This window comes from Vitis riparia, chromosome 9 (assembly GCF_004353265.1).
Source record: "Vitis riparia cultivar Riparia Gloire de Montpellier isolate 1030 chromosome 9, EGFV_Vit.rip_1.0, whole genome shotgun sequence".
NCBI classification, from domain to species: Eukaryota; Viridiplantae; Streptophyta; class Magnoliopsida; order Vitales; family Vitaceae; genus Vitis; species Vitis riparia.
In genome coordinates this window covers 2,492,000-2,506,457 of record NC_048439.1, presented here as the reverse complement: position 1 = coordinate 2,506,457, position 14,458 = coordinate 2,492,000, and the positions used below count along the sequence as shown (strand labels likewise).

At 29.3% G+C, this 14,458-nt stretch overlaps 1 protein-coding gene across 1 annotated transcript; it reads right to left on the bottom strand.

Moving 5' to 3' along the window:
• Positions 1 to 9,299: 9,299 nt before the first annotated feature.
• On the bottom strand, positions 9,300 to 14,179 carry LOC117922409 (putative leucine-rich repeat receptor-like serine/threonine-protein kinase At2g19230). The gene is made up of 13 exons (XM_034840548.1): positions 14,164 to 14,179; positions 13,790 to 14,036; positions 13,488 to 13,673; positions 12,906 to 13,425; positions 12,490 to 12,632; positions 12,289 to 12,360; positions 12,139 to 12,210; positions 12,034 to 12,059; positions 11,323 to 11,552; positions 11,066 to 11,192; positions 10,177 to 10,239; positions 9,900 to 10,089; positions 9,300 to 9,696 (listed from the first exon to the last, which is right to left on the bottom strand). Exons 1-13 carry the CDS (start codon positions 14,177 to 14,179, stop codon positions 9,300 to 9,302), a joined length of 2,289 nt encoding a protein of 762 aa, XP_034696439.1.
• Between the last annotated feature and the right edge of the window lie 279 nt (positions 14,180 to 14,458).

Below are 14,458 nucleotides of genomic sequence, written 5' to 3'. Positions count from 1 at the left end.
CACTGTCATCGCCCTCTCTCGCCGTGGTGGGTCACCATTGGAATTTTGAAAATTTTACCGAAATTAGAAAAAAAAAAAAAAAAAATCATTTAACTCAACATTAAATTTAAAAATAATAATAAAATTTTAACAAATATCTTCTCATTTTCATTATAAATTTTGTTATTTATTTATTTTTATTTATCTTTTTTTCAATTTAAAATAAATGAAATTGTCGAGTAAGTCATATTAGTTAATTAACTATGTTTTGTTTGATAAATATATATTTATATTTATATTTATTTAAAAATATTATAATCATTTAATTAAAACTAAAAATGAAATTGATGATTAAATTACAAGTCCCTTGACTAAAAATATCATTAATTATATGTAAATATAATTAATGATATCAATATAATTTTGACAAAAGTATGATTATTTTTTAAATTTTTTTTTAAAGTATAATAGCTTTGAAATTATTTCCCAATTACTTTTTCAAGAGACAATTTTAGTTGAATTTTGAAATTATATTTTAAAATTAATGATTTACTATAAAACCTAAAGTCATATTCTATGTTTGGGAACGGTTCTCAAAAATAATTTTTTTTAAATATATAAATATATAAAAGTATAGTCCATTGTCAATTCATCCCAAGTTTTTGAAAATTGTTTTTAAAAAATGATGTTCTTCGAAAATATGTTTTAATTATACATTGATAACTCAAATTCAAATTTCAACTTATATTGAATTGATGCCTTAGCATTTTCATATCAAAGACATGTTACTTAATATAATTTTGGATAGAAAAATAATATTTTAAGTTTCTTTTGTAAAAATAATAATTATATTCTTTATTTTTAAAATTTAAAATTATTTATATATTTTATTTTATTTTATTAGTAATCCCTTTTAATAAGCTGATGTTAGTAATTATTTAATATATAATATATAAATCAAAGATTAAAAATTCATGGATTTCCTATAATTGACTTAACCTTCCCTTTAAGCCTTTTATTAAAAATTCATATATTTAACATCGTTAACTTGATCTTCCTTTCAAGAGTCTTCTTAATTAGTACTACGACATATAAGCTTTTTTTTTAGAAATGCTTTGGAAATTATCAACAATTGTACTTTTGTAAAGAGAAGAAATGCATCTCATTGTGACTTGAATTAGTCAATTGTGAGGTGATTTTGCATCTAAAATGTTGTTTTAAAAGTGCTTTAGAAATAATATCAGGAAATTCCATATTTATAAAGGCATATTGATAAAATGCATATTGATAGGATTATAGGTATATCAATCTAAGGTGATCATTTTAGAGGAGAGATGAATAAGGTGATTATTACTTTTTGTAAATTTAACAATTATAGAATACAAGTGATAATTTAAGTAATGATATGATAAAAATCAAAATAGAAGCAATTGCAAGTAAATCGGGTAGGGAAAAGAGGAATGCAAATTCAAGATTTATGGTGATTTGACTTAATCCTAGCCTACGTCTACTTTATTCTAACTTCAATCCCAAGTTTGAGGTTCACTATACCAAGACTTCTAAATCAAGTCTTCAAGTTTTATACTTGGATTAATTAGATTCCAATTGATACTTACAATTTTCCTTAAGAGATACCTCACTTTCAAATTCTAAGTGATATCCCACACTTAGCAAATCATAAATGATATCTTACATTTAGATTTTTTTCCTCAAGTGATACCCTAAACTTAAGGTTACCTTATAAGGTATACAAGACAGATTTGATAAGAATAAAACTCCTAGTTTACATTTTGGCTCTATGGATCACAAGGAAACTAAGGTTGAATGGTGCATTAAAATGAAATACAAGTTTGAAAGCAAATTCACTCGAAAAACACTCCTTTAAGGCTCAAATAATATTCAAGAATAATTTAACACTATTTTCTCATTAATATAAAAAGTTAAAAATCTTTAAATAGGAGTTGGAAACCCAAACTAGTCGTGAGGCATAATTTAAGGTTAACTAGTCAACCAACCAGTCAAACTGGCTACTAGCTATTGTATGGTAAAAGGTATAACTAATGACCATTAGGTCACAAGAGCTTGACTAATTGAGGTTGCATCTTAACCAATTGAGATAAGTTTTATATCACTTTGAAAATTTTCTTGAATTGGCCAATCGTTTGGTTCAATCGACTAACTTCTTAGTCAACCATTAGTTAAACAAAAAAAAAAAAAAAGTAAGAAAGTGGGAAACCTATCTAGTGTACAAATAAAGCCATAGTAGATACCAAAACTTTGATACACACTCAATGAGTAGATGACCTTCTCATTGCGTATGAATGATTGCTAAGGTCATACTTTCTCAAGCTTATACAATTGAAGTAGTGACTAAGAGGCCACTATGAGATCCTTGATAAACTTGACCTCTTAGGACAAATGATAAAGTGGTTGGTAGAACTGAGCAAGTTTGAGATTCAATATGCATTGATCGATATCTTTAAAGGCCCAAGTTGTGTTGAATTTTGTGGCAAACTTCACAAATAAGCAAGGAACAAACATGACAAAATATTTGAGTTCCAACAATAAAGAAATGAGATTGTATGTGGGTAGATTGTCAATAGCCAGATTTGTTGGGATAGGGGTTTGCCTTGTATCCCTCAATGTGATAAAAATTAAGCAATCTGTCCAATTGGATTTCAAAGCCACCAATAATGTGGTCAAATTCATAGTGTTACTAACCAATCTATGTCTTCTCAAAAGTACAAGAGCTAAAATACTAGAAATTTATAGTGATGCCAGTTGGTAGTATAACATAAGTATAATTAAAATATTCAAGTTTAAATACATGATGACCTTGATCAAGAAAAACCAAAGATAAAGTTAGTACAACTTTGTACCATTTTGAGTTATCATCCTCTAGGGTCAATATTAATGTATTTAATTGTTTTTGAATTAAAAGAATCAATTATTTACTAAAATAAATAAAATTCTTATTTGAATAAATAAGAATGAAAATATGGATAAAGATTTCCTAAAATATTTAATGAAATAAATAGAACAATTTTTTTTTTAGAGAGTTTCATAATCCATTATTGAATCCTTAAAGAGAGAACAAACAAAATCTAGGGTTCAGGATTAAAGTTAATTCAACATCAAATTGAATGTTAAGATCAATATTACATTCAAAATTCAAATTTGTATTTTTGAAAGCAAATCTCTTAAACCAATTCAATATAATGATTAATTTTAACTTTTACTTTTATTCAATCAAAAGCCTATATCCATTTTGTATAATAAACCTTTAGATTTATTAACAATAGAATCAAATTAAGGTAATTAGAGAATTACTAGTACCTTGGTAAGAATCCTCTTTGCCTTATCCACAGTGAACTAACATAGAGGATTTATCATACCAATTCAAATATGAAAACATAAAAAAATCATTTAGAACTTTACCATGTTCTTGCTACTCTTTCTTTATATTCTTCACCTTCATGTTAGCATCTTTGGATCCATCAAGTTAGTTAAATGCAGTAGAGGATTTTTGTTCATAACTTATGATTGGTTTCCGAGAAAATTCAAGAAAAAGAAATCTTTCTCTTTTAAACGTGCCACCATGAATCAGGAGCTTAAGTGAGGACCATTGGGATTGATAGAAAAATATTGGCTCTCTCATAATCCAATTATGAAGTTGACTTAACACTTCACTACAGAGAGTCAATTACACTTTAGTATCCTATGCATATTGCAACGAGACAAATTAAGCTTAGGTTAGTCACCTACTATCCACTACATGCAAACCTCTTATAAATTGGTGTTCATAATCTAACAAGGTAATGTTATCAACTTCTCAAGATTACTTCTCCAATCTTTGAGTTATAAATCATTCTATTATATGATTAATTGACATACTCTAACTCATAAAGCATATATGTCAAATTCTACTCCAAAAATTACTATGACCATTATTTTCTTGATCACATGTCCTTAGGATCATATAAGGGAACACGATTATTGGGATGAACCCTGGAAATCATGACATGATGTAACAATTTTAGATTCATTAATAAATTTATTTATTAATATTTCTTGGTTTCTTTTTATTATCCATTTTGTATTAATTGGTTATTTGAGCATATACGCTCATATCACTTGCATCATATATGATTTGGGTGAATTAGGAGTCTCACCTATAAGTCAAAACCTCATATTGATTTTGATATATACTCAATATCTTTTTGAGGTTAAGAGTCTTTGCAGTATAGTAGGTTGGTGAATCTTGACTACTTGATAGTTAATGTCCTGATTCAGTATAGGTCTTATTCAATGTATAACCATATACACTAGTGCATGCACTATTGGAAAATCATCTTGATGATCAAGACAAATTATCTCTCCAATTAAGTGCACTGCAATTTCTACTAAATTTCCTAAATTCATGAGTCGATTGTGAATCACTTATCACCTTGTAAGGAACTTATGACTTGTATTTTCTGTACAACTTCTATTTCATCCAAGTCATGTACAATGACAATGATATGAACATGAATGCTCAAATAAAGGATTAATGCAAAAAAAAGATACTAAATGGAAACAAAATCATAAATAAATAAATTTATTAATGAATCTAAAATTTATTACAATATTATGTCATGTTTTCTAGGACTCTATCCTAATAGTTACCATAACCAACATAAATAATATCTTGACCTTTACAAACTTTGGAAGAGGATAACTACTTACATTATTTGTCATGTGCCTAGTAACTCCAAAATTTGCATAAAATTTTGGTCATTGATGTCATTTAGATTCATAGCTATAAGGACTTGTAATGTTTTTCTTTCTGATAAGCATAATCGCAGTGGTTATAATACTTTACTACCATGTGATTAACCCTTCCACAAATTTGGTAAGAGACTAGTGGTTTGTTGCTGTTTTGCCCATGTTTATCTAGTTTTCTCTAGTGTTGACACTATTAAGAATTTTGGTTATTTGTTATCTTATAGAAGCATGGTAGTTGTTGTCTTACCCATTTCCATCTAGTATTCTCCATTGTTGGACATTGTTTGGTATTTTAGGAGAGTTTTGATTATTTAGCCAACCTATAGGAGCAAAGCCTCTCTCTTGTAAACTAAAACCTCCACCTTTTCCACTTCATCTTTTTCCTCTTTCTCCCAATAAGGCTTGAGAGTGATTTGTGGTGTTCATTGCTTCTTTTTCATAAATGTTCTATTACACATAATTATGTAGAGAAAGAATAAATTCACTTAGTGTTGGATAAGGTGGTTTAGATAATGTTGTAGTTCAAAAGTCTCATTATTTTAAACCAAGACCATGAGCTAATTGAAATTTGTCAATATTTGACAAAGGTTTGTTTATGGTTGCAAGATTGTCAAATAATGATTTAAACTTCCTGATATACTCATCTAGGGGTTAAGAACCCTTATTTACTTTAAAAAGATAATACCTCAATCTTTCTTCATTTTCCTTGGTGTTAGACAATGATTGCTCCTCCAATGTACTTAAAACTTTTAAGGTTGTATCCACACTAACAACCATGATGAGGACTTCTTCAGTTATATTTCCAAGAAGCCAAGACATTAAGAAACCATTGTTGTTCATCCAAGTTACAAATTGAGGATTCTAAGTTCTCCTATATTCTCTATTGTTTCTGCCTAAGGTATCTTACTTGTAGTGATATGATGTGAGCTATTCCCAAACTTTGTATCAATGGTAGTACTTGGGTTTGCAAGAGAAAGAAATTGTTGGAGCTCAATTTGATCAAAACTAAACTCACACAATGATTGAACGGTTAGACATGGTTCATCCTTGATGGCCATGTTTGAAACAAATGACTGCTTTGATACCATAAAGAAGTTGCAAGCAAAAGATTCACTACAAGAAAATGTACTTTTCATGACAAAAATTTAGGGGCGAATTCTACTTTTGTTGCTAAAAGTAACTTTTACCAATGAAATTTTAGATGTTGTCAATAATGCCAATTTTCTACAAACTTTTCCTAACAAATTTGAAAATTTTGTTGCTGAAAGATGTGGCGGGAAAATTTGGCGCTTTTTTTTTGCACAAACACTTTTGTGACGAAAATAAACTATTTCCCTACGAAAATATTTATCACTAATTATAATTTTTGGTGATGAAAATAATTTCCTCACTAAAAGTTACAACTTTTTATCTATTTTTGCTTACAAAATGGTTTCGTCAGTAATTTTGTCACCAAATAATGTTATTAAATTGTGATATTAATAAAGAATATTAATAAATAAGTAGATGATTTATACTATGAAATAATATAATATATATTTGTTGACACTTAATATTTATACTATAATATTTTATTTATATAAATAATAATAAAAATTAAGGATCCATAAAATTAAATACTAGAATGTAGATTTATTTAAATTTAAATGTTCTATTATGTAATAATAGTATTGTTATGAAATAACAAAAATGTAAATTATTTAAGCAATTAATATTTATAGTGTAATATGTTATTTATATTTTTATATATATAAATAATAACAATAGATAATCCAAGATATGTAAGATTACATCCTATGATATAAATTTATTTAAATTTCAATATTATTATATGGTGCTACACATACATAAATACTACTAAATGATTTTTATTATATTAGGTAAAAGTTATCCATACAAGTCCAATGTAGTATTAAATTTATGTTAGCTATGAATAAGTTATAGTCCTCTAATTTGTTCTCATTCAAAATCATACCTTATCCAGTCAAGAAGTAAATTTATACTAACATTTAGTTAGCTAGTTTAAATTAATAGATTTTTTTTAATTGTTACTTGGTTTTTAAATAATTGGTCAGAATTAAATTTCTCAAATAAATTGTTTAGTGTCTATAAAAACATTCTACCTACATAAAATTCCAGATATTATTTATGTGTACGAAGATATCATATATTATTAATAAATAAATAAGTATAAGTTAAATATTATATGATATAATATATTGCAAGTACTATATGCCTAGCTCTATTTTCATATTTACAAAATAAAAAATGTCTAATATATATAGCACATGTGAAATTCTATATAAATATAAAGTTTTTTAAAAAGTTTCAACCACATCTTTATTAATACTTGGTTTTTTTTTATTTTTTATTTTATCAATTATATATTTATTATTTTTAATTATTAATTATTAATTACTAATTTATCAAAATTGATTAGTTATTAAGAATAAAATCTTAAATTATACCGCAAAATAGTAAAGGAGTTTTTATACTTGTATGCATTTTTAATCAAATATTTAAAACAAATATAGTTATAAAAATAATTGAAATATATCATAAATTATTATATGATTTATATTTGTAGTGTTTCATTATGTTTGATATTTTTGTTTGGAATAGATGAGAAAGGGAAAGAAAAAAAAAATGATGTAGAATCCTAATTTTATTTTGATCATTATTTTATTAATGTCAATATGAGTATTACACTTTGGCATTCTCCTAACATTGTCTTTCAATTGTAATTTTATTTTATGTTTCAAATTTATCACTTTAATCCATAAATCTGGAATTGAATTTTTTCTAGCTATTAATAAACTATAGTTCTCTAATTTGTTCTCATTCAACATTAGGTTTGTTTATAGATGACAAAAATTGATATGACTTGAATCTAACACCCTTTCATGATTTTGGGTTGAGTATAATTAAGTTCAAGTCAAATTCATGTCAACTTGCATACCTTATTTAATAAATAAATAGTGTTGGCCTTATGGGAGGCCAACGACCACCCTAATGAACTATGGAGAGTAACTTAAATAATATAAGGTTCCCGTTCTGATCACCAATTGGTTTTCAGAACAAATGGGGGCCTTGTCATAAAATACTCCGTGGTTAAGTGTGTTGCAGTCAAAGAAATCTTAGGATAGGTGATCCACTAGGAAGTATAGAGCACCTCTATCAACAAGTGGTATCAGAGTCTGGTCACATGTTTGACGGGTAAGCTAGCACTATGGGTGAATGGTGAAGGCCTGGGGCATGGCCAAGTTAAATAACAGGGACGGTAGGCTATCACCGACGAAATTAATTTGTTTCCAAAAATAAAATTCGTCGACATTAAATATTGACGACTTTTGGGACAAATTTTATTTTTTTCGTGACAAAAATTCTTACTTTTGTCGATGAAATATTTTGTTGAGTACACCTTCAGTGACAAAATTTTATTTCATCAAGGAAAACTTTGGGTGACGAAATAAGATTTTTGTCACGAAACTTTTAGTGACAGGTTTAGGGCGACGGACAAGGTAAGAAAGAATTTTCGTTGGGGAATGTTTTTGTAGACGAAATTAAGACTTTCAGTGACAAAATATTTTATCGCTGAAAGTCAATTTTTTTGTAGTGATTTAAATAAAACATTGAGTGTCCTTAGCATTTTTATACAATGTGATTTACAAAAAAGGAATAAAGCATTTTATACAGCGATTTATAGAAAAAGAAATAAAAAAATAAATTGATATTACATAGAAAGAAATAAAGGAATGTAGAGCTATCATTGTTACAAAACAACTAGGAAGAGATATTTGTGCCCATTCTTGAACATGGAATTTCAGAATTACGATGGATGTATGTTTCTTAACAGATTTATTTTCTAAGGTAGTGGTTGGGCTATAATAATGGAAATAGAGTTATTGGAGTGGATGATTACTTTGTTTTCATATTGCATATTGTTATTAGAGATATTATATTTCGATCTTGTGGATGGTTGATTTCGTTCTATATCATTTATAAGAATTATAGAAAACTTGTTAAATTTTATTATCCACCTTGAACCACGAGCCCTCTTACTTTACCAAGTGTATCCCACTCTTCCTTTCATTTCTATATATCCATTATGTAAACTCTTCACAAACTCATTTTCATCTTATAACTTTTTTTTTTCTTCTCATATTTCTAATAATTTCTTATTCTATAAGGAATCTAATTATAATGACATACAAGCTTAAAACATGTTTTAAATAATTTTTTTTTTTTTTTTACAAAAAAGAAATATATTAATAAGGAATTTGAGACACTCCAACAAAATCATCATATAGCAAGTCATTCAAATATAGAGTATAGCAAAGATTCAATAGCAAAATGTACAATAGCAAGTCATCTAATTTAAGCACAACTCTTTACAAGAACCAACCTCAATGAACATGCCATTAGTTACATAAGAGGTTCAATTTATCTTATATAATCGGCAAGAGTATTGTTATTCAAAATACATATAGATGTCCATGAGATCCTGAGAAATAATCATACAAACAACAACATGCAGCCACATTTTGCAAATATTTCTACCTTGCTTGGGGAGACATTGCAGCTTCAGTAATAATAGAACCAGAATCCTCTTCCATATTAGCAGTTGTTGTTTCCATATAACTCCTGCACTCTTTTAATTTGGCTACTACATCACTCATGGTTGGCCTTTCACTGGAGCTGTGTACTACACAACCTATTGCTGTCTCTACAGCCTTCCAGGCAGAATTTGTGTCAAAGTCTTCATTTAACCTTGGATCCACAATACCCCCGATGTCTCCCATTTCAAGAAGGGGACGAACCCATTGGACTATGTGAATAGTACTGCTCTCACTGCTCTTTATGATTGCAGGCTGGCCTGAAATAAGTTCCAATAGAACAATCCCAAAACTATAAACATCGCTTTTCTCGGTTAACCTTGAAGTTTCCTGATACCTACATAAGAAAGAAAGAAAATAAAGAACTAAGCAATTGAGTTTGTCCTAAAGGAAAAGCTAGTCATAAAAATTGTAATATTGCTGCATGTAGTAATTAAAATAAAGTCTGTTTCAAGTTTAGTTTGTTTTTTTTTTCTATTGGTTTTCCCAAATGTCCATCAATTTGTTGGCATTGCATTTCAGTGAGGAGAGAGCACTTACTCAGGGTCAAAGTAGCCTTCTGTGCCAACAATCCTAGTTGATACATGGGTTTGGCCTTCAACGGGCATACTTCTAGACCACCCAAAATCTGCAACTTTGGCTTCTAATTTTTCATTTAGTAGTATGTTGTCAGTTTTAATGTCTCTGTGGATTATAGGTGGCTTGCAACCATTATGTAAATACTCCAGTCCTACAAATTCAAATTTTACTTCACTTAGTATATATGTATGTAAAAAGGAATCCATGTTCATTTCCATTTTATCACTAGATAAGTTACCTTCTGCTGCGTCAAGTGCTATTCCAACTCTTTGTTTCCAACTCAAGACAGCTTTCTCCTTATCTGAAATCATGGCATGAGTTAAATATACTTTTTTTGCATTAAGGTTGAAGTCGATTGAATAATTAACATATCAATTTCTCATATTTAGTTTATTATTGGATATGATAAATGGTATTGTAAATTATTTAACTTTTGTTTTAATCTCCTCAGGATATAATAATCCTAGGTTGATATATATTTATTTATATCCCATATCATAAATTTATTCTTCTCATCTATTTTTATTTTTATTTTTTTTCGATCTTTTTTATATTTATTCATTGTGTAAAATAAATTTTTTTATCAATAAATTAATATTATAGTTCGAATAAGAATTTTTTTTTAAATATGTATAAAATGAAATATAAAATAATACTAATATATATTATTTAACATAATATTTAATCTATACAAAATATTTTTATATATTTAATAGAATAATATAATTAATTTTTAAAATTCATATTTTTATAATCATGAATATCATCAACGAAGAAATAAAAAATTACTTACTAAATGATAAATTGTAGACTATTTTCAAATAATTCTAAATATGAGACATGTTTCATACTTTTTTTAATAACAAATATTGAAATGTAATATAATTTTGATTTAAAATATGCTTTGCAAATTAAATATAAGCATGATATAAGATATATGGTATTTTATGATATTAACAAAGGATATATATCATATTCCACTTGAAATAAAATCCTAAAATATGCATATTTCACTTGAAATGATTTCTTAGGAGATGTATATCCTATTATATCATATCCTATCAATTAAACGTAATTCGAAGGATACAACATGACCGTAAATGGAAGGCTAAAATACAATTGGATACCTGCTAAATTTTTTTTTAAGTTCCCCTTGTTCATGTACTCATAAACGAGCACCATGCTTGAACCTTCATCACAATATCCAAATAGGGAAACCAAGTTTCTATGGTGAACTCTTGTCAAGAGCTGAGCCTGTCACCCAAACCAACACCCAACAATATTCAAATTGATTTTCTTATTTATTCATCAGCAATATTTGAGTGCAACATATCTAACTCAAAATCAGAATAAATTGAATGCAAATATATATAGAGAAGCTTGCCTCGGTTTGAAATAGCTTAAAACCTTCAGCTGATGAAGATGACAGCAACTTGACAGCAACGTTAGTGTCATCACTTAAACGGCCTCGGTAAACTTTTCCTGATCCTCCTTTTCCAATCCCATTTTGGAAGTTATCAGCGATTCTTTCAACCTCAGAGTAACTGAGGCGTAGGTACTTTGACTCCAATGTCTTATCTTCTTGATCGGTAGGTTTGACAACAATATCTATATCTAATAAGAGCATCGTAAATGTAATCAGCATGAATTTCTGTAGCATGAGATTTTTTAATTTTTTATTTTTGAAAATATTCCTGTAAAAGAAAGAAGAATACTTTGTTCTCGTCTTCTTTTAAAGCCCCACAAGATGGCCAGTCCACCTAAGAGGACTAGAAATAGGGTAATGGATGCAACTACTGGAACAACAACAGTCTTCTTATTCTTCTTTTTTGCCCCCGCACATGAGATTCCCATCCAAACTACCATCAAAACAGATGATATATGTCAAAGTTGGGAAAAAAAATTGGTTTCTGGAAACTTAAAAGGATGATTTGGTTTGAGAAGCTTCACAAGGAAATTCACTACCAAGAAAAACTATATTTGAATTCATGATAAAATTAAAACTTCAAAAAATAAAAAAAGGGTTTTGAGAAAGCTGACCTCAAGGACAAGGACCTGTCATTATGTTTTTCAATGAGAGCCAAGGGAACCGAACCTGTGAAATTGTTCCATGATAAGTTCCTGCAAGGGACATAGCATTTGATCATCTCTCCATGTAAATAAACTAAGAAACTTGCACGGGTAAATTGCAGTAACTTACAGGGTTTTCAAGGAAGGAAGTTCAGCAAGAAAATTTGGCACTTCTCCAGTTAAATTGTTGTAAGATAAATCTCTGTGACGAAAAAATTTCCTTATATTAATTATTATAGTACAGTAATAGAAATATTAGGTGTTATGGACACATACTTACAGATACTGTAATGAAGTGAGATTGGAGAATGAAACATCCATCTTCCCTGTCAAATTGCTAGATGAAAGGTTCCTGTTTAGCATGTTGAATAATATTCATTAGCAGATTGTTTGCGCCATTCATTGAGAAAGAGTTCTGTTTTGTTTTTTTTTTTGTTTTGTTTTGTTTTGTTTTTTTCTTTTTTTGAGTGCACAAACTCACAGTGAGATGATACTGGGAGCATTATATCCATTGTCACTGCAGATCAGGCCATCCCATAAGTAATTTATCGGGAGACATGGATCTCCTTGCCAGCTGCTCTTCATCACCTGGTATACTGACTTGATTTTCTTCATAGCATCAACTTGTATTTCCAAAAGAAAGCAAAATAAGATGGATTAACTTTTGGTCTTCAAACTATAAGGAAAGAAGAATTCACTAAGAACAGTATTCAGTAGGAAAATTTGGCAGCATTTCATTATACCTAAAAGCTGCAAGAAAAGAAGGACTCACTCGTGTTTATTCAAATCAATATAGTAATATATTCTTATAGATGCAATCAGAACAATTTAAATAGATCATCAATAATCCTATTCTCTTATCGTTCATTGGGCAAAATGAGGAGAAGTTCACATATCGTCCCGTTGTTCAGTGGGTGACTGCAAGAACTCTTTTATCTTGTGAATCTCCAGAGCATTCATAATGGGTGGAAGTGTGGATTGATTTGTCTTGGCAAGTGAAAAATTCAGCTGACTTCCACTTAGGGAATATTGAGTAAAATGAGTCTCTGAAACCATATATTGGGGTTCAATAGGATCAGAAAATATTGTTTTATCATTCAATAAGATGGTAAATTGTCTGATTTTGCCTTGCACTTCCTCAATATCAGCAAAGTGAAAGTACATGTAGAATTCTTCAGAAGAATCAATATCCCCCAAAGTGAAGTTCAGGTAACTTCCAGAAAGAGGTTTTACAGCTGTCTCCATCACCTTGGGTGGAAGTTTAAATTCAGTTTCACTTAACAAAGAACTACTGTAGGGTGCTTGAATGGATTCCCAATACGGAAAGTAAAACGCATTCCAAAGGCGATCCAACACATCATCTCCATATCTAGGTGAGAAGTTGTGAACCGTTAGCTGAAAATGATGAGCAAAGACACTAGCAAATACAAGCAATTAAGTACATATATAGAACATAAGAATTTTTTGAATATGCCTCACCTGAATGTCTCATTGGTAGCTGAACCAAAGTTAATCCTGTTGAAGAGTACGAGAGATCCAGATTGAGTTTTATTATAGATGGAATTACCAAGGGCTCTCAGCTCTAATGCAGATATGAAAGGTATCCCAGAACCAGTGTTTACTAGACACACATATGTCATCCGTTTTTGGAACGTGTATAATTTCCTTCCAGATCATCTGATCATATGATTTGTTCAGTTTTACACGTACTGTCCCATTCCTCAACTCCCAGATGTAGTTTAAACTCTGGAGGTTGATCCATGGCGTCGTAATTCCCATACCAGAAGGCAACTCTGATCAAGTAGTTGTTGTCTTTGCCTTGCTCTGGTTGTAGGGTGTAACAATTCTTGACTCCTTCTGGGAAACTTCTGACGTTCTTGAGTTGCCTTTCAAAAATATCAGATGTGAAATAGAGAGAAATGTTCCTGTTTTCTCCACTGTCAATGAAATTTGCATCTGAACTGTAAAATATGTTGGTCGTGTTATCTAGATAGTCCTCATCCGCTCCACAGTCGATGCTTATGAAGCCTACAACGTTTCAGATTCATACTCATCAAATCAACAGGTAGAAGAACAGTTATTGATTTCCCATCACGTACATTTATCATTTTCTTAATTTACTTTGGAAACACAGATGTGAAAAACTTTTTGAAACATGTTTCTCTTTCCATCTTTTTCTAACCCTATCTTTGTCATCCTACCAAGATGGTTGGTAACTGTATATATAGATTGTTTTTCATCGCTCCATCCTTACCACCTTACTAAGAAGTAAGAAGTAAGAACGGGTTAGGGAAAGATTTCTATTAACTTTATATATCTACAAGGATTAGGGTTTGGTGGTTATAAGATGGTGAAGATAAGCCTTTTTTTTTCTCTTTCACATTCACCCTTTATTTGAAAAATAAAAAATAAAAAGGAGCATCCTTAAATTTACTTGGTGTCCATACATC